Raw genomic sequence first — 21,813 nt, 5'->3', positions numbered from 1 at the left:
AAAAGCAAAATGTCAAGTATGGATGGACTGTAGGGTACAGATAAAGGAGCAAAATGCAAGGACCTAAAGTTAAAGACCAGATTGCGAAAAGCTGTTTAGATTTTACCCTAGAGACAACAGGGAGCCATTGAATGTTGGGTATGGGAACGACATGGGAAGGCTTATGCTTAAAGAAAATCAGTTGGACAGCTGTATATGGGATGGACTGAAGAAAGGAGAGACATAAGGTAGCTTATACGACAACTGGTTGTTAGAATAGTCCAAGTGAGGTGAAGTCCTGAACAATGGTTTTGAGTACTGAGTCAGATAAAAAAGATGGGGTGATAAAAATGGCAAGATTTGCCAAATACATGGAGAGTGAAGAGAGTTGCAACCAGCAAAAATTCTTAAGTATAGTGGCCCCCATTTCTATCTGAGTTTGACAACAATGACCTAGAGAACCTCACCACCAACAAGAAATCTTTCAATTTGGATTTTGCACATGATATCCTTCATGAAGCTGGCAAATTCCTTTGCCAAGCCATCTCTCCCTATTATGACTTGGTATTGATAGTAACAATCATTTAACAGAGTTCTCCACAGTATTCATCAAAGAATTTTATATGATCTTACTCTATGCCATGTGAAAAAACTAGTAAAACTTTTTCTTACTGAATCAAATGCTCTTTTTGTAATCAAGTCAGACCCTATGAGCTTTTATCTGTCTTAGTCAATTATATGGCTATATAGGCATGACCTGCAGCATAAAATGGGCTTATGAAAGTTTGTCTGTTCTCTGAAATTTTCAAGGATACCCTCAATATATGCATGTTAGGACATGCACAATTTCCTCAACAATGTTGATGAAACTGGTAAGTTTTGACAAAGGCTGAAAGATTATTCTATAGATGTTACAGAAACGATAAAATAAGCAGATGCACTAGTTACTTAAGTCACTTAAAGAGGAGGAATGGAGGAAAAGAAATGCTGTCTTTAATCTTTCCATCCTTTTGGAATCTTGCCATTTGAGATTATCTTGAAAAGTCAATTCAAATGTTCCAGGACTGTCTGACCTACATTTCTTCCTTGTTTGGTCAGGTCTAGTAATTCTTCCCAACTGCATCTCTTAAGCTAAATCTACTTCACCTATCAATACTAAGCATTAGAGCTCAAACATTGTGGCTCTTTCACTCGTTAAAAATATTTGTGATAATTTATCAGAGCACTATAAATGTAGAGGTCCTTTAATCCAAATCCCTTATTTTACACGGGAGGTCACGAATTAGCCTCTAGTGTTCACAACAGGCGAGATCCCCTTTGGTGACCTCAAGATTATTGAGACCCTGTTTCATCATGTTTTAAAAATCAAACTGGCCTTGTTCCACATAAAGCCAGCCACTGTCAAAACTTATCAGCTTTAGCATCACTGTTCAGGGAAATTAGGTTTAAAAATGAATTCTCTGAAAACGATACAGAACGATTTTGTTGCCTTAACGCGTTGTTGCTAAATGAAATAGGTACAAAAATACAGGTAAAGCAGATACATCTCTATAACAAAGCACAGAACTCACAGGGTGATGTTCAAAGTAATCTGATCTCACAGCACTTTCAGACTGTAATAAGAAGCCATTCAAGATATCATATAGTTCAGAGATTCTTAACTCTTTTTGTGTCCCTGACACCTTCTGGCAGTCTGGTGAATCCTATAGATCATGTTTTTAACAATAATATTTTTAATGTCAAAATACATAGGGTTACAAAAGAAACTAATTACATTTAAAAAGTTAACAAAATATTTTTAAAGTTTCGTGAAGCTTCAGTTAAGAACCCTTGCTCTAGTATAGTCAGTTATCAAACCATTTTTTTAAAAAACAAAGTTCACAGACCCTAAAAAGCCATGATCTAAAAAGCCATACCCAACCAAGCGGTGACCTACCCTCTACCAAGTCCCTTGTTCATAACATAATTAGGGGGGCTGCTAGGTGGCGCAATGAATAGAGCACCCGCCCTGGAGTCAGGAGGACCTGAGTTCAATCCAACCTCAGACACTTGATTCTTACTAACTGTGTGACTTTGGGAAAGTCACTTAACCCCAATTGCCTTGCTTTCCCACTTCCAAAAAAAAAAAAAACCATAATTAGAGTTGCTGGTTAAGTATCACTTTGACAGAAACTAATAAGAATGCCAAGATATTATCTACTGATTATAAATTAAGCCATGAAAATTGTTTTACCAATTTGTTCAACTACTGATAACATTACTACAGTATTATATATAGTTCAGGCATGCAGATACATACATATCCTAATTTATACTATATTTATCTGTATACACATCTATTCTCCTTAACTATAACATTTCCTTAGATGTCAGTAACTCATATTTTTGAGTCCCTTAACATCATGGGATATACAAATATGGTAGAAAATTTTTGTTGAAAGAATTATTTTTCTTATGGCTGACTTTTTACTATACCTTACTCAGAAGCACTGGTTACCCTCCAAAAAAGCATGGCTTTGTTAAATGCATTTATTAATTAAAATCTCCTGACTTCTCAAAAGGCAGGAGACCAAGGATAAGGACCTTAGAATTTTTAACCAGAGCTTAAAATCCTTATTTTAGGACTGTTCTCACATACACCTAGTTTTTTGTTTTTTTTTTAAGATCCAAACTTCATTTATTTATTTATTTATTTATTTGGCTTTTTGGCAGGGCAACTGGGGTTAAGTGACTTGCCCAAAGTCACACAGCTAGTACATGTGTCAGGCATCTGAGGTTGGATTTGAACTCAGGTCCTCCAGACTCCAGGGCCGGTGCTCTACCCTCTGCGCCACCTAGCTGCCCCATACACCTAGTTTTTTAATTTTATGTGTGTAGCCTAATTCTAGAAAATGGCTGAATAAGACCAAGTAGCATGTCTTCCAACACATTTCTGAAGATGTGATTTACCCTGTCACTACTGCTTCCTTTCCTCTACCAAAATGTATAGCTATACTACATCATGACTTTATCACAGACTATCTTATTATCATTTAGAGCTGTAGATATACCTCCCAAAGTGGTATCATTCACAGGAAGCTATCCTCTTTGATATCAAATGGTTACTGCCTGTCACGATTTCTTATTGCTATCACTTCTGCTCTTACTAGGTGTTCTGCTTTTCTTTTTTCTTGTCTTTTACCTGTTAGAATCTCTTATGTTTATTTATATTTCTTAAGCTTTCTCCAAATAAAGCTGAGTCCTAGTATCACCAGCTAGTAAAATCAGGGAAAATCACAGAATTTCAGAATAAGAAGGGACCACACTGGCTATCTAATCCAATCCATACTCCCCCCCACTCCCAAATCCTTACTACCATGTATTAAATAAGTGGGGCATCTGGCCTTAGCTTGAAGACCTCCAAATAGGACACAAGGTGTAGAATAAAGACATTTGTTTAATATGACCAATGTGAGAATGAATATACATACCATTACAACTTAACTATACATATTATTATGAGAGAATTGGTTTTTTGTTGTCATTATTGGAGGCTTAAGTGGGAAGGAGAAAAAAACTACACTTATTAATTGAAAAAAAATTCAATTTGAAAGAAGTTTTTAAACCTCCAATGAAGGAGAACCTTCTAGAACCAGCTCACAAAACAATCCATTCCACATTGGCATAACTCCTAATTGTTGGAGCTCATATTCTTTTGAGCCAGAAACAAACCAATTAAATAACATCACTGGTCATACTTAAGAATACCAATAGCCAAGTTAAATTATAAATGGTCTAAGATCTGTGATGCTCATCTCAGTATCCTCCCTATCTCACCCCTGCCTCCTTTCTGACATTCTGTCATTATCACTACAAAAGGAGGCCAAATAACAATACTTGTCTTCAAAAAGGTCTCGGTGAATGTCAAAATCATGTAAAATTTCTTTAGAGATCCAACACTTAAAATGTTTTTCAATATAAGAATATAAAATCTTGGCTAGTATATATTTAGAAAAAGAAAATACAGTTCAACAAAATTGACACATCTGTCAAAGATTCCTTTGTAAGACTCATGGTTTTATAGAGATCAAAAACATTATTTTATCCCACGACACACCAAAGTAAACCTCTAGCGTCACTTCCAACAATGAAAGTAAAACACAAAGATATTAGTCAGTGAAATCTTCAAAGTAGATTTTATTTATACATTTGTTCATATGATTGTGAAATTGTTGAAAATCCCTTCCAAGATTCAACATTCCTGAAGGTTTAGAGAAATTGGTGGGAACCTGTGGGGTTTTGAAGAAACTTCATACAGAGTGGATGTTTTATAGAGCTCACACCAAGCTAATTCACCAAGCAGCCAATTTATTTGATAGTAACCTTTTAAAGAATCTTTGTATTTGGCTATGTTTATATTGGCTCTAACAGAGATAATCAAATAAAAGAAAATGCAATGGGAAAGAAATTGGTTTCCATAAATTTCCATTCTGGAAGGCTTGGAAAAACAATGCTTTTAAAGATGCACAACTTAAAATGATCTGCGAAGCTTGTTATGCTATTTGTATAGCTCAAGAAAAACAGTAGGTCCCACATACTCTATAACACAAAAAAACTGAAAGCATACTGAAGTGTCATAAAAGAAAAAAAACACATGACACTAAAAAGAAATTTGATGAGTCTGTTCCCACCCCCACCACAAAGCCTAACCCTGTTCTGAAACAAAATGAGATCTGCATGAGATACAACACTGAACAATTCATTGGTGAATTAAAATTTCTGAGGTTCTCGGGAAGGGGCCAAAATAGGTCACACTCAAAAAGGGATGGTTAACACAAGAAGTGTACTATTAAGTAAAGTGCATGAAAGGAAGCCTGCTCAGCTAAATAAAGTAGACAAAGATCAGAAGTCAAGGGTCATTCACCAGACCGGCAGCAGGCTCGAAAACCACACTGCAAATTCTGGCATCCACTGGCGGTTTCAGCATGAGGACCTGTGGAAACAGAAGAAATGTGAAAGGAAGAATTTTTTTTTTTAAATCTAAGATAACTGGTATTTTTAAAGGCAAACTGATTGTGTTTAAAAGTTATATATTGTTATAAAACTAAGAAATACAAACTTCATTTATAACAATTAAGAAATTTTTTTAAAGAGAAAGTACATCAAAACAGCCTGACTTTAGCTATTATCAAAAAGTTGAGTAGAGAAAAAGAAGCTGTTAACAAAATTTTATATAAGTATTCTCTCTGGTAGACAAGAAAATGAAAGAAACAAGATTGCTAGGTCACAACAGATAGGTTAAAATCCAAACATTTCCAAGTAAGAAAACAATTTAAGAAAATGCGTTCATTTGTTCCTCCAAAATACAGTATATCGAGCAACTGCAATAAAAATCCCAGAAATGAAAACAAAATAAAGCTCAGATATAAAAGAAGCATCTTAGTTCAAAGTAGTTAAAGTGAAATTTTGTTAATAACTCCTCTCAGGATAAATCCAGTTTTTAGTATTTGGCTTACATCTAATATTAGTAATGAAAGATGAAATGACACAAAGATCTTATGAGATTTATGGTTCATTTACAAAGCATCAACTAACAAAAAACCAACCATTCACAACATGGTTAACACTTTATCCTGGGCTTTCTAGATGCTTGGGCATTTAGTACAGGAACCATGGCATGAAGAGTCAAGTTCAAGGTGAAATTACTGCCATCAAAAAGGTTTCTCTACAGATGTTTGCATTTTAAAGTAAATGGATCAATGTGATAGTTTTCAAAAACAAAAAGCAAAGATGTGGCAAAGGACATTTTAACAATCAATGCCTCATCAAACTGTATCTCATTCAAAACTGAAAAATTCAAAAGTAGTTGAGTCTTATTTTTTATCAATTAAATCAACCTAAAATATTGGCAATGGAGATTCCTAAATCCTTGATTTTTTTTAAGATGACCTCTATTAATTATTTCCCTAAAGAGACCAAATAACATAGCATCAGTGAAAATCTGGGTTTACAACTCATGCCTCATTTCACAACAAAACTTCAGAAATATTCATACTAATTAACATATTCACACATTTTTTAAAATCCAATACAAAAGATCTGTATAGGCCCAGAGTTGGACTGTAGTTCTATCATCTGGGTACTAGCTTAGTTAATTTTGGAGAGATACATCATTAAGAGGACTGGGCAAAGGTGAATCTTTCAGCACCAGCTAACTCAGAAAAAACTATCCACTCAAAAAATGGAAGAAGGGTTAAAATCTGCATATGCAAAAGGAATGCCTAGGCCTGAAGTATTAAACTCAAATAGAAATGATGCCTGCATACTGACTTAGAAAACTACAAAATTAACAGTATCTATTATATTTATTTGTTTAGTTAAATATTTCCCAATCACATAATCTGTTCTAGAGTTTTGCAAGTCATGAGTATGACACCTGACCTATACCACTATATTACTTAAAAGTGATCTTTGAAGTACTGAAGCAACAAAAAAGATAACTAGAGCCTAGCTGATCATTATATAAATTAATGTTTGTATGAAATTTAAATACAAAATCTTTATTTCTGAGAATTTAATTCCAAGCTCTCACTTTCAGTGTAAAATTACAGAAACTGCAGAATAGTAAATTTTATCAGTATAAATGCTCAATGGAATTAAAAGAAATACAAGTGCATACATTTCAATATAATGTCAAAATACGGAAACAGTAAAGGAAATTAATAAACCACATGTTTATATAATAGTGCCTTTTCAATGGCTTAATTTTCTTTTCAGATGAGCAAGTCGGAAATCTTGAAAACAAAATCACTTGGAAAAGTAATTCTAGTTTTTAAAAGCAGAGATATTTTTTCTGAAAAAATATGCTGTTAGGACAAGCATCCCATCTTCCAGTCCCTAAATTTTCTCAAATCTCATTACCTACTCCTTCACCAGTGAGTGCTTCTCTGCTAAACGCAGAGATTATACCATGTGTCCTGGATTACACCATAATCCACAAATGTTCCACCTCAATGATCAAATATTCTCACATTCCTCTAGCTAATCATCTCTTATTATTCTCCTACTCCCTATACTTTATTTCTCCAAATCTATTCTTTATTCCCATCGTGAATTCCAATTCCTCCAGCCCATAGGTACTTTCTCAGGCTATTACTCCTACTCTGACTTCCCTTTCTCTCCAATCTTTACCTATAGCTAACAATTCAACACCATAATGTTCCCAAGCCTCTAAAAGCCTCTGTACTGTGTTCATGCCTTGCCAACCCCCTAATCCTAGATTACTCCCATTTTCCACCTCTGTTACTTGTCCTTAAATCTGCTACCAAATGGGAACAGAAGTTAATAACACAAATAAACTGAATGTGTCCAGTACAAATTATGCTACTGAACTTCAATTAGGCCCTTAATGCAGTAATCATTTTATTCTTCTATAATTGATTCTGTCTCACTCTGCACAGAAGCTAATCAAACCTGCTCTCCCTTCTTCTAACATTTCATAAATCCCACTTTTGATCCCTCACCATCTCATCTGAGGACCTAGCCTAATTTTAAACTTACTGAGAAAACTGAGATCATTTAGTGTGGGCCATACCTCTTTCTTGCCTCCTTCTTCCTTTCAAAACCCTTTAATATCCTCCCCTACTCTCCTCCTTTTAGTTCAATCTCTGGTAAGAGATAGCCCTTCTATTCCCAAAACAGAAATGAGTTTCCTCCATTGAAAAAAAAAAAAAAACTTCACCAAACACTAATATCCCTTTAAGATATTAGTGTATATTTCTTCTCTTTCTCAGCCAAACTCCTTTTTTTTAAAAAACGGTCTATTTCCCTTTCCTCCATTTTCTCTCGTCTCACTAATTTCTCAACCCTCATCTGGTTTCTAGCCTCACTCAAGCGAAACTGCTCTCTCCGAAGTACCAGTGAAGTATCTATTTGCCAACTCAGATAGTCTTTTCTCAGTCTTCCTCCTTGGTCTTTCTGCATCATTTAACAAGGCTGGACCACCTCCTCCAAAATATCTTCCCTCCAGGTTTTTATGACATCACTAGTCTCTCATTTCTCCTCTGGTCTTGTCTACTTCTCTGTTTTCTTTATTGCCTCATTTTCAATGACCCCCTTAAGTATGAGTTTACACCAAGGCATTAGGATAATGCCTATGTCCTCATCTCTCTCTACATTCTCTCTTGGCATTATTGGTAAACTGATGGTAAAATGAGGATAGAACACCAGACGTAGAGTTAGAAGACCTAGAAGCCTTTGGCACCTTTGAGTACAAATACTGTCTCCAAAAGCTTGTGGACCTGGGCTAAATCATTTACCCTCTTAGACTCAGTTTTCTCATTTTTAAAAAGAGGGATAATCAACAGCAACCATTTCACAGAGCTGTTGTAAGGATCAAATGAGATTATATGTCAAGCATTTTGTACACCTTAAAGAGTCAAATACATGTAAGTCATTATTATTAATAGTAATAGTATTAATAACCTCATAAGCTCCCACGGATTTCATTATCATCTCTATGCCGAGGACTCCCAAGATCTATTTATCCAAGTCCAGTCTGTCTCCTAAGTTCCAGGCCCATATCAACATCTATGGAACATTTCAAACTATATAGATATCCAGAACTCCGGATGTCCAGAACATAACTTCATCTTTCCTAACAAATCTACCCCTCTACCAAACTTTCCAGTTTCTATCAAGAGAATCATTATTCTTCCAGTCACCCAGGTTCATAATCTTGGCATTATTCTTGACTTCTCACCAATCCACACATCTAATCAAGCTGCCAAATCTTGCCATTTTGATACCTCTCAAATATGCGCACTTTTCACAACTCATAGTCACTATCTTAGTTCAGCTCCTCACCACCTTTTGCCTAATGAGCTGGAAAGGACTTCAAAATTCTCCTAATTGGTCCTGCTGCTTCAAGTCTCTCTCTTGTCCTTTCTGCACACATCTGCAATGTGATTTTCCTTAAACATAGATCTAATCCTGAAACACCCCAACTCAATTAATTCCAGTGTATCCATATAAACGCCTTTGTTTGGCTTTTAAAAGCCTTTCACAACCTGGCCCCAAACTGTGTTTCCAATTTCATTGCACATCAATCTCCTCCCATTCTGGGTAATCCCGACAAACAAGCTTAACTGTTCCTTATCTATGTCACTTCTCTGCACTTGTCACCCCTCCCCCAGGTTTAGAATACACTTCTCCCTCCTGGTTTCTGCCTCAGAGAATACCTCGACCCCTTCAAATATCAACTAAAGCACCACATTCTATACCGAACTTTTCCTGATACCTCCCAACTCTATCGCTTTCTCTCCCTACTTTGTATTTAATTATAGAAGATCCTTAAGAGGAAAGACTCATTTTTTGGTCTTGGAATTCCAGCTATCAGTCATTTATATGACATTGGGCAAGTCGTTTAACCTCTCTTGGACCTCAGTTTCCACATCTATAAAATTAGGGCATTAGAAGAGAAGAGCTGACCTCTGAAGTCCCTTCCAATTCTAAATCAATGATCCTATATCCTGCCCCTGGTTCTGTCTTACATATTTTCTTTCATTAGTTTCTCTTGATAATTTCATCTGCTCCGACTAAGCTCAATGTCATTTTTATAATAATGACTCTCAAATCTACAATCCAGCCCTTATCACTTCCCTAAACTCTAGTCCAATACAATGACTGCCTTATTATCTACACCTGGATGTCCCAAAGGCACTTTAAATTCAACATATCCACAAACTAACTCATTATCTCTTCCCCAAAACTCACCTTTCTCTCCCAATTTCTACTGAGGACACCATCACCCTACCCTTCACCCTTCCAAACCATCCAGGTCCATAGGCTTTGTCATCTTTCTAAATTCCTCAATTTGATCAGTTACCAATTGTGCCAATTCTAGTTCCACAACATTTTGGGGGGGAATAGGAGGGCCATCTGTCTGTCATCTTCTTTCCACTTACGCCACAAACACAATAATATTAGTTCAGGCCCTCATCACTTCTTCCCTAAACTAGTGCAATAGCCTTCTAATTGATCTGCCTCCTCCAATAATCTCCAAAACATCCTCCACAAATCTCAAAAAGACTGATATTCCTAATGCACAGATGGACCATGTCACTCCCCTGCTCAAGACACTTCAGGGATTCCCTCTGGCATGTAGGATAAAATGTAAACTTCCAAGTTCAGAATTTGAAGCCCTTTACAACCTAGCTCCAATTGCTCTTTCCAGACTTGAGTGCAGTTACTCCCCCTCATATACTCTGTTCCCAGCCAAAAATGTCTCCTTGCTGTTCTCCATAAATGTCATCACATCTCCTGCCTCTCTGCCTATGCACAGGCTGTTCCCCATATCTGGAATGTTTTCTTTCAGCATTTCTGCCTCCTAAAATCCATGACACAAATCAAGGCTCAGTTCGAGTGTTTGTGTTTGAATATGCCCAGTATTCTTGAGAACTCGTGTCATAAAACACTGAAATCACTGTGAAGAGCTGCCTCACAACAGAGCTGTCACACATTTTTACACCCTCTTCTTGACAACATATCTAATGTTCAGAATCAACTGTTCACTCTAAAAATGATGAGAGTTGTCTCTCTCAAAGCCTCCTGTGAACAGGGGAGGTATTTTGACTTTCAAAGGGTTTCTTTTCAAGCAAAATGGAGATCTATGTCACCAAAAAAAAAAAAAAAAGCATCAAGGACCTAAAATTTGGGAGTCATCTAATCCAACCCTCTTACATTTAACAGATTAAGAAACTGAGGCTCAGAGACTTTAAATGACCTGCTCAAGGACACAAATAAGGAAGAGAGCTTAGAATCAAAACCTAGGTCCTATGACACCAAATCCAGCACTCTTTCCGTTGCCCCACTAAATCGGAATCAGTTAAAATCAGAAAGCAATTTTGCCAGATAAGCTGTAATCCCAATCATCTTCACCATCTCAAAAATTCAACTGTCATAAATGGCATAGCCATCTGCTTAAAAACTCTTTAATCCATGGATGTGTTGGCAACTCATCATTTGATTTTCCTTAATTGCTCTGACAAAGAGGGACAAAAAAGGGAAAGCAATCATTACAAACAAGCACTGCTTTCAACTAAGGTTGGGCTTATGTTGGACAAAGATTACTAGTTCTTAAAACCCAGGAATCACAAAGATCTACAGCACAGAGACCAATGAGACATAGTAATAATGTTTTAGTAGATAGAAATCAGCGAACTATCAATGCAGAACTTCCCATATAGAAAGCTAAGTGGATTACAGAAATGAATAAAACATACCATTTAAGACAACTTTTAAAATATGACTGGTACAAGATGTATACTCTTATTTTACAGCAAATAATAATTCAAAAAGTAATCTTTTTTAGGTACTTGTATCATGAGAAAACTCCTATCAAATGAGATAATTACAATGTACTTGGCAAACAAGGCTCATTATGATATTTTAAAATAAAATTATTCTAAGCAATTCTAAAAATTTAAAACTAAAATGTTTATATGACTATTAACTAAAATGTTTCAGTACATGAAGAAAGTGAAGTACAATTTATGAGAAAAACAAAATTTCATGTAAATATCATTTGAAGGAAAATAACTACATAGGCAAATCTGATTACTATCCCCCAACATGTGACTGGAATACTAATGATTTTTGTCATATTTCATTTATATAATTTTGATGTACATCTGCACTTACCTTAACTTACCTTTACTCCTCTTCAACTTAAGTTAAAAACATAAAACAGCAAATCATCTAAGGCTGTATTACCTCCAGAACTATGAATTAATCTATTGTGATTTTATACACATTTTTAAAACCAAATAAGTACTTTTTAAAAGTACAGTCAAAATAGTATTGAATTAGAATCTTAATAGAATAGTAGAACTCAATGTAAAAGTGTGTTTGTAAGTAATGGAGCAATATGAAAGTCTTCAGACATGACTTTCTCATTTTCAAATATTGTGAAGGGCCACATAGGGAAACAATGTGAAAAACCAAACTAGCTTTTAAATTAGCACATGACACAAGCGCAGTACAATAATGAGCAGACACTCGATTCCACTTTCCTGTTTGATAAGTCATTCCTCCTTCCCATCCTACCCCTTCTCACGCTCCCCTCAAAATACCAATATTAACAAGGGATGACACTTGGGAGGGTTGGCGGGGGGAGAAACAGGGGGTCAGGGGGAGGGGGACATATTATATGTCATATATGCCTAGTTACCTACATTCTTCCCCTCAATAGTGACAATGCTCACAAAAGGAAAAGTTAGTAGCATACACTTAATTCGATCATTTTTTACAAACTGTTTTACTCAAATTACATCCCTCAGGTCTTCAGTAAAATACTAATGTTGAAAAATACAAAGTTTCCACCTCTTTTGTATACTTCCTCAAATACATAAATCTTACACTAAACCTGCAGAAGACATACTTACTAGCACACTTTCCCTTTAAAAAAGAAAGGCACAAACAGGAAAACTAGGGAATCAAAGCATTTATGCTAAAATCTTTACAGCGCCCACACCATAAGAGCTCAATAAATATTGTGTATTTTTAGAAGGTAAATAATTGGAACATTGTACAAAATTAAGTATAATGAAATCTCACTTTAACATTGCCTAGGTAATAAACTACTTGTCCAAATGCCATAAGGAAAAGATTCTATCACAACACTGCTTTGAGGGAAACTGGCCAGAATGACACAGTACAAGTTTACATTACAAGGATAAATGTTATAAAGCATGCTTCCGTGTAAACCTTGAAGGGCTGCCATGCTTTTCAAATCATGTTTGTCAGGGTGCAAAAAGCAGAGTTTAACACTAAGATAACCATACCTGTATTGTGGAATTATTTTTAATTTTTTCTGTGAATTCAAAGTACCATGTCTTAAAGTATCAACAGTATGTCCAATAAAACATTGTTTCATCTTCTGAATGTTTACTATACAAGAATTTACAACTAAAACTGAGAAAAACATTGCAATAGCAAGCAAATTCAAATCTATTTAATTCTGTATTAGGTGGCCTTAGAGAGAAAGCACAGCATAGGTGGATTAGATAAGAGCTATTAGAGTCAGGATGATCTAAGCTTCCAGTCCTGCTTCTGACACATTCTATAGCTGGGTAACCATGGGCAAGTAATTTAACTTTTCAGATGTTAAATTAGAGATACATTGCTAATCTATAACAGCAGGAGCATTCTGCATATAAAAAACCACAGGCATGGACCCCTAAAAAAATAGCATCTAAATTGTTTCAAGAGGTTTATCAGACCAAAGTCTAATATGAATTAAGCTAAACTCATAAAAATGAATTACTATCAAGATAGAAAGTGTCTACATAAAATCAATATTAAAAAGTTATAATTTTGCATCTAACATACTACATGATAATTTAAATTTTATAATATTGTTAGCTGTTTCTATATATCAACTTAAAACATATCCATTTAACTCTCTGGATTTCAGTTTCCCAACCTGTAATATAAAAAGGTTCAACTGGATGATATTTTTTTTATTGGGGGGGTGGGGAGGTTGAGGGGGGAAGGCAGGGCAATTGGGGTTAAGTGACTTGCCCAAGGTCACACGGCTAGTACATGTGTCAAGTGTCTGAGGCTAGATTTAAACTCAGGTCCTTCTGACTCCTGGGCCCATGCTCAACTCACTGCGCCACCCAGCTGCCCCACAACTGGATGATCTTTAAGATCTCTTCCAGTTCTTTCAATAATTCTGAGACGCTAAAACTCTTCTTCAAATACAAACATCTCTTCCACAGAAATGTCTAGAAAAGGTGAAAGTTGTTGAAAAAGGGAATCCAAAAACTGACTAAAAAAATTTTTTTTAAAACAACTCTTCTATGGTCAAGATATCTATGCCTTTATAACAAATTTCAACCTATGTAATTATCAATTAAACTTCTCCCAATATGTCAAATGTAAGAAGCATTTATCACTAATTGTTCAAAGCTAGCATATAAAATTCTTCAAATTCTCTTCCAAATAAATTTCAAAATAGGCTTCTGATCACTCCAAGGGAAAACATAATTACATATTAAGATTTTAAACTAGATGACTTCTGAAGTCTCTTTGAATTTGCGGTTTCTAGTATGTTTAAATATAGTCATTCCTCAACATTCACAGGTTTCACTTTCGTGGTTTTGGTTATTTGTGGAGATCTGTGGCACACTAGGGAAAACTGCAGATAACATGGATATGTAAAAAAAAAAATGAAAAAAAATTTAGGAAGTCATAAATGCATACTATGTATGTCATCTACTTTATCATTTGCTACAATAAACATACATACGTAAATTTATTATAAAGTTAAAATTTGGGGCAGCTAGGTGGTAAGTAGATACAGTACCAGCCCTGGAGTGAGGAAGACCTGAGTTCAAATCTAGCCTCCAACACTTACTAGCTCTGTGACCCTAGGCAAATCACTCAACCCCAACTGCCTCCAAAAAATAATAATAAAAATAAACAGCTAAATTTTGTTTCACTGTGATAAAGAACTACAGGCCACAAACTCTCTTTGGGGCCATCTCCTCTTTGTCTACCACCCAAACAAAAGTCACATGATTTTCTTCAGCAGTGCTTCTTGTATCTTGAATATTTTTCACAGCAGGAAATCCGGGAAGCAGTTGCTACAGATTCACTGGCAGCTTTGAAGACTCTGCATAGCACGTGAGATGTTAACCTCTCTTATGAAGAACTTTTTTATATTTGCAGTATGCTGTTTTACTTTTTTTTGTGTTAAATAAACATGATAAAAATTATTAAAAATAAAGGCTTGGTGTGGGACCTAAAGTTATTTATGGTTTTTCACATTTGTGAGGGTCCTGTGCCCCCAGAGAATGTTAAAGGATGACTATACATATATAAATATATACAAATATATGTATCTACAGATATAGACAAATTAAGATATACATATATCATAGTTAAGGTCAATAAACTGACCGCCCCGCTGAGGATGACCAAATTAGTAGAATAATCATATGGATCTTCCTTTTTTCAAGGCAAGAGAAAATTGCTGAGTGTTTACAACTTAAGCTGAGGTACTCTTATTTTCTGTATGGGAACAACAATTGTAATGGGTTACTATACCAACTGGTCTTTTTGTCTTCATTCTATTACCTTCTTTTTATCCATACTCTAATGCCACTGTCCCAGAAATCTTCCTAATGTACTACTATGATGCCACTTTTCTACTTGTAAATCTTCTTTGGTTTCCCAAGGGTCACGAAATAAACTATTAACCCCTGACTGGCATTCTAACCTCACCTCCCCCCATAATCTGGTTCCAACCTATCCACCCAGATTTAAAGAAGTAGCACTGAACACTGCAAAAAGTAATGGATACAGCGTCAAGAAAATGTGGGTTCAACTTTTGACTCTCATCCCCACGACACTCCCCCTTTATCTCCACCTGAAAAAGTGTCCACCAAACTAAACCTTTATAGACCATGCATCCCCTCCTGGGGCAATCAATCCCCTCAACTTTTGAATTCTCACTCCAGGGCAGAGCTATCCTGATTAAACTCACCTGACAGACTATCTAATTATATTAAGATTAACTTTGTGTCAAGGACCCCTTTGGAAGTCTGGTGAAGCCTATAGGCTCCTTAGAATATTTCTAAATATAGAGGAAACCAATCATATTGGAATAACAATGTATTTTTCATCCAAGTTCACAGCCCACTGATATCCATGGACCCCAGGATGAGAACCCAAGTTAAGACTATGTGACACATTCATCATTTTGCATTCCCTCCTCCAAACTGCTCCCCACCCACCCACTCTGGCTATGCTTTTAATCTCTTACTCTGGAAGAATAAGCAAATCAACACTACCATTGCTTCTAGAAAGAGAATTATAATCAACTACCCTGTGACACTACTCATCATTACTCTGAGTCCTGGAAAAAAGCTTTCTTTTCTCTGGTCATCATTAACGCAGCACAGAACATAATGATGCTTGGCGTTAAACAGGCTCTTATGTTTTTTAATTCATTCATTTTCTGAAACTTACTAGATGAGTGATTGAGCAGTCACAGAATCACAGATCCAGTGCTCACTCTATGGGAGTTATCTATTCCAGTCCTGTCATTTTACAAAGGATAGAGTTGAAAACTAAAGCTATTAAGTGACTAATAGCAGAGCCAGAATTCAAACTTGGGGGTGCTTTGACTTCAAGTGTGCATTTAGTACTCAACTGTAAAATGGAATTATTATAATTTGTAGTACCTTTCCTCATAGGACTATGTTAAGAGTTAAATGAAATAATATATGTGTTTTGAAAAACATAGAACACTATACACAAATACATATACATATGTGTTAGCTATTTTTATTCAAGGCCCAAATTAGATGTCACTCTTCAGCAAAGCTGGAGCCCTCTTAAGGTGAAAGTTTATCTCCCTCTTACATTTAGTTCACTTATATCAATTATTTGTACTGTTCTCTACCCTCTCATCACATCCTTGAGAGCAGTGGCCTGTTATATCTCTTTTGTATCCCAATCTTACACATATTAAGTATATACGTAAATGCAATATAAATACAGGAACAATTTATTATTTTATTAATGCCATACAAACAGCTCTTAATGAGGACAGTAGTCATCATCACTTAAATAATTTTAGATTTCTCTTCACAGGCATAATTGCCTAATTTGCTGAACCTCAACAATAAGATATATATTTATATATAACGATCTGCATACATATGTACATATGATAACAGTGGTTATTTTAAGTTCCTACTCTTTACAGTCTGGGCTGTTTTATTTTAAGGCAGAGAAAAAAATTAAAACATCTATATTATCCTTCAAGAGTCACATGGAATTTACTAGTAGTAGCAGTATACTGTAACAAGCAAAGGACCTTTTGATTTCTGAAAACTATATATATTCTACTGTCAAAAATATCTTCACTGCAGTTTGGAGATATTACAATTAATAAACTTAAAAGATTCCAACTAAAAACTTTCCTCTTCAACCACTGAGAATCCAAGGTACCTACTTGCCTTTCCAATTTGCCCCTAGTATTAGAGTGAAGACAATGTGGCAAGAGCAGTACTCTTTGGCTTATTACTTTTGATGCAAAAAGAAAAGACTAAGTCCCCCACCCCACTTTAGCTCTGACCTCCAACATTACTGAAATGTTCTCAGAAACCACTAAATAGAGCTCTTTATCTGCTAACTTTTCTATCCCTCCATTTAAACAAGAATTCTTTTTTCCTGTTTTCCTAAACTGAGTTGGTGATTTTCGCCCTAAGGAAAAACACCAAAGCACCTCTTCCATCCATCCAGGAGGTCATTCACATTTCAAAGTTATTTTTAAACAGAAATCACTACCTGTTATTGATGGGGTGTGAGGGCAAGTGGGAAGAGGGAAATCTGGGGGTGAGCTACAAGTGGCAAAAGCATGCTGCAACAAATTAGCATGCCTTATTTGTTTTTATTTGAATCTTAGCTGTTACTTTTAAAGTACTTAATCACCTTAATGTATACCTGGAACTTTAGGGTAATTTTAAATAATGTGACTAGGATGACCCTAAATACTTATCTCAATACCAGACTGAGACAACTAAAGCTACTCTACCTACCCTCCAAATCTTAAAAAACAGAAGACCCTCTAAAAGAGAGAATTAAGGAACAGGAACCCTTTAAGGCTTTTGATTAACTCCAGGAACTCTGGCATCCTAAATTGAGATTCCAACACCACCACTACTCCCTCCTACAATCAAGTCCACTGCTCAAAGAGCAAGAATGAATCAACAGAATTCTATGATGTAGTGTTCCAAGGCAGATTTGTTCTGTTGAACTTTAAACTGTGATATATCCTCAAGTTGTGAGCAAATTTTCTACCCTGTGCACCTCTTATTTCCAAGGATTTTAAAAAGTTCTTAAAAGAGTTGTCCACTGATCAAGGGAAAAGATAATGTTAATCTGAATCCTGACTCTACTTTGCTGAATGGTGGAAGATCCTTTACCTCTTTTGGTTTGTTTCTTCATCTGTAAAACATGTGATTGTATTAGGTGATCTTTAAGGCTCCTTTTTACTCTATATTCTATCATACTATGCTGGTTTTTCAAATATGTATTCTAATTTATTTATAACTCAGCTCAGTGACAAAGTCATGGCTGCCAGTAGAGGCAAAGGGGTTAAGGACAGGGTGTGGTAATTACTGTAAGAGGACCACAGAAATAATTAAGAAACTGAAATGCCTCAAGCCATGCTCCAGATGTTTCTAAACCCTCATAACCCTTCCTAAGTTACAAACACTTCCAAACATCCACCAATCTTAATACTTAAATTGCCATATACCTCAATAACATTTGATATGGCTTACAATTTAAGTATCTTTTATTCACAAGTAAAACTTACCTTAAGAGAAGCTAGCAAATGTAAACTTAAGCATTAAATTTACCAAAATGTAAAGAAATGAATTTGAAATTAAAGAAGATAGCCTGGTGAAAAGACAGCCAAGCAATTGAACATACATATTAGTATTTTTAAAGCACAACTTTTAATTATCTCACTTAAAAAAAAAAGAAACATTACCGTTAATGTTGTCACAGTAGTAAAAGTGTTCATCATTTAGAGAAGGACATGCTGAGACCAAATCCTGCAGGCCAGCACCAGTTACAGTAAGACAACCAGATAGATTAAGGTGCTCCAAATGAGGCAGTCCTCCTCCCAGAGTCAAAACCCTGTTGAAAGAGAAATGATCAAATCACATTAAGCTATCCCAAAGAGGAGATTAAGTAAGAATTCTAATAGTCCACTTGAACACAGTTTAAATTTATTTTTTCATATGATGTCCATGGAAACCAGAAATAAAAGACTATGACAGTTTTCATAAAACAGAGAGTGGACTAGATAGAAAACTGGCCTTGGAGTCAAGAAGACCTGCTTTTCAAGGACTATCTCTGACACATATAAACTGTGTGACCCTTGACAAGTAACTTAACCGCTTAATCTCCCACTGTTCCAGGCTACTCTTTTAAGAAAGGAGTTCTTAACCTTTCATGTGTCACAGACTCTGGCTCTCTGGTGAATAAGTTTTTAAATGCACAAAATAAAGTAGAAAGAATTATAAGGGAAACTAATTATATTAACTAAATTAAAATAAAGATGCAATTTTCCCCAAGTTAAAACTCTAAGACTATAAGTTTCAGAGCAGGTGTTGATTTACATTCATAGAGGAATTTTATCTATGTATCTAGCCATCTTTCTATCTATCTATATTTACACACACACATATAATATACACATATGTAAAATAAACATTTTAAAATAGATTGGAGGCAACATTATATTCAAATTAACTGTCTAATCTCTCAAGATCTTGTGAGCAAGGAAATCCCTAACCTGCCTTAGTAAAATATATTCCAGTAGCTCAAAGTCCTTAAAGAAAAAAATTGTTGCTTTCACATTCTGTGATTTATAGCCATTTTCTGCTGTCAAAATTAAAATAAACACTAGAACTTTTATTAAGAAATCTATTAAAAGCTAAAATGACTGTAAAACTAAAAACATAAAAGCAGCATAAAAATAGTGAGCTATGGATTAAGGAAGCCATAAAAAATTACAAAAGTATAATGCAAAAATTTAGAAAAATAAAGGTGGAAAAAAGTGTATACTGTATCTGAAAACATGTCAAATATAAAATCTAAAATTTACTCACATACATCTCCCAAAACTCTGATAAGGGAATACAACATTTCAATTCAATATAATTTCCCACCCGGCAGGGAGTGCTGGTCACAACAGTGGCAGTTCTGAATCTCTGAAGGTGTGGCAAAAGTACTTTAAGAGTTTCTATTGCCCTAAAAAGGGCAATAGGTAAATACCAATCATCAAGATGCCATACTACAAAAACTATTTCCACACAAAAAGGAGGCACTTCAAATTTTGACAAGAATTGCAAAAATCTTTGTTCAACTTAGCCAAGGTAGTCTGCTTGCAGGCTACAAGGACAATCCTCTGATGCCTCATTTCTTAGCACGGAGGTGAAGCTGGGTTCTCTACAGCGATGTATACAAAAGCAGAATATCAGCTCTGGTAGGTCCAACCAAGAATTAAAGGCTTCAAAAATATCAATGGAGTGACGAACAGACTGAGTGCCCTTCTGTCATCCAATCAGACTAGATACAGTAGATAGAGTACCAGGCCTGGAATCAGGAAGACCTGAATTCCAATATGGCCTCACACATTTATTAGCTATTACCCTGGATAAGTCACTTAATCCTGTTTGCCTCAGTTTCCTCATCTATAAAATAAGCTAGAGAAGGAAATGGCAAATCACTTCAATATCTCTGCCAAGAAAACCCTGAATGCGGTCATGAAGAGTCAGGCACAACAGAAACAACTAAACAACAAATTCAGAGAATCTCATCACCATAATGAATACAGTTTGGGCCAAATTAATTCAGAAAGATAACCAAACAAGCATGGAAAACGTGTTTTGCTTACTGATAATGACAGAACTTTGCAAGTATTTAAGTGTTTAAAATAAGTCATTTGCTATTTACCAGAAAAAAAATGAAATTCCTGAAATTACTCACATAACTGAACTAGGAATAGTTTTTATTTCTCACAAAGGTAATGTTACCTGAAAATATTTGGGAAAGGGGTGGGACACTAGATTTGGATATAAGCAACCGGGCTTAAATCCCAGTTTAATAAACTATACTGTATTAAGTGAATACATTTAAACAGAGGAGGTCTGAATCTATTTCCTCATCTAACTGGTACACACACTTCTACAAGTCTTCAGACATACTATACTCTGCAAATAAACTTCCTTTGCAGATAAAAAGTTAAAGTAAACTTTAAAATCAAAATTCAATCTCAAAAGCACTCAGACAAAATTAGATGGCCCAATTCATGTGGCCAAATGTCTGTCCATATGTCTCACATAGTTTAAAGGGTTATTATTAAAACTAAAGTTGCCAATCTATTAATCAATCAATCAGTAAGTGTTTAAGCAACTACTATATGTCAGGCACTATTCTGGATACATATGAAATAAATGAAACAATCTCCACTGTGTGCCTGACAAGGTCACAAAGGAAAAAGTGAAAGGAGTATAGAAATGGAGTATAAGATCATGCATTTAGAGGTAGAAAAAACCTTAGAAGCCATCAAGTTCCTTCACTTTACAGATACAGAAATGGAGACCCAGAGAGATTAAGTGATTTGCCAAAAATCACAGTTACTAACAGGTAGTAGGTAGTAGCAGGATTAAACTCCTGGTGTCCTCTGTCTGGAACACCAGTATTATTCCTCAGTGCCACATCTCAATTCAACAACAACTGTATTAAGCTTTTATTATATACAAGGCATACAAATTTTTTTTTTTAAAAACCGTCACTGACCTCAAGGAACTTATATTTCAGGAAAGGATATACTATATACAAAAATAAATACAATATAATTTAAGGAAGGAGAAGACACTAAATCACTAGTTTGCGGGGGAAATTAAGGTTTTATGAATTAAGGTATGCTGAACTAAAGTGGAAACCTGAGCTTGGAAGGAAAGTAATTACTCTGGAAGTTAAAGATGAGAACTGTAGAATAATGGGGTCAAGTGAAATTTCTTATTTTTTGTTGTGTTTTTTTTTTTGTACAAGAAAAGACCTGAGTACATATTATAGTCAATAAGGAAGAAGACAGTGGATGGGAAGAAACAAAAGGAAATTACTGAAAGGAAAATGAAAAGGATGTCAATAAAGCATTTAAAAATACATAAAAGAGACAGAAACAAGGCAAGTTTAGTACTATCATGTAAAATTGCAATAAAGGTTCAATTTCATAGAGGGAAGGGAAAGAGAGGAAAGGGG

At 35.3% G+C, this 21,813-nt stretch overlaps 1 protein-coding gene across 1 annotated transcript in view; it reads right to left on the bottom strand.

The window, feature by feature from the left end:
* Positions 1-4,127: 4,127 nt before the first annotated feature.
* The window catches only part of FBXL5 (F-box and leucine rich repeat protein 5), a 54,922-nt gene continuing 37,236 nt past the window's right edge, over positions 4,128-21,813 (bottom strand). Inside the window, exons 10-11 of the mRNA XM_036762935.1 lie at positions 18,530-18,678; positions 4,128-4,951 (exon numbers count right to left, since the gene is read on the bottom strand). Of these exons, the coding sequence (XP_036618830.1) occupies positions 4,875-4,951; positions 18,530-18,678 (226 nt within the window). The 3' untranslated portion in view covers positions 4,128-4,874. The remainder of the gene's footprint in view (positions 4,952-18,529; positions 18,679-21,813) is intronic.

This window comes from Trichosurus vulpecula, chromosome 6 (genome assembly GCF_011100635.1).
Source record: "Trichosurus vulpecula isolate mTriVul1 chromosome 6, mTriVul1.pri, whole genome shotgun sequence".
In the NCBI taxonomy this organism is placed as follows: Eukaryota; Metazoa; Chordata; class Mammalia; order Diprotodontia; family Phalangeridae; genus Trichosurus; species Trichosurus vulpecula.
Note: the sequence above shows the minus strand (reverse complement) of the source record. Positions and strands in the feature narration are given on the sequence as shown.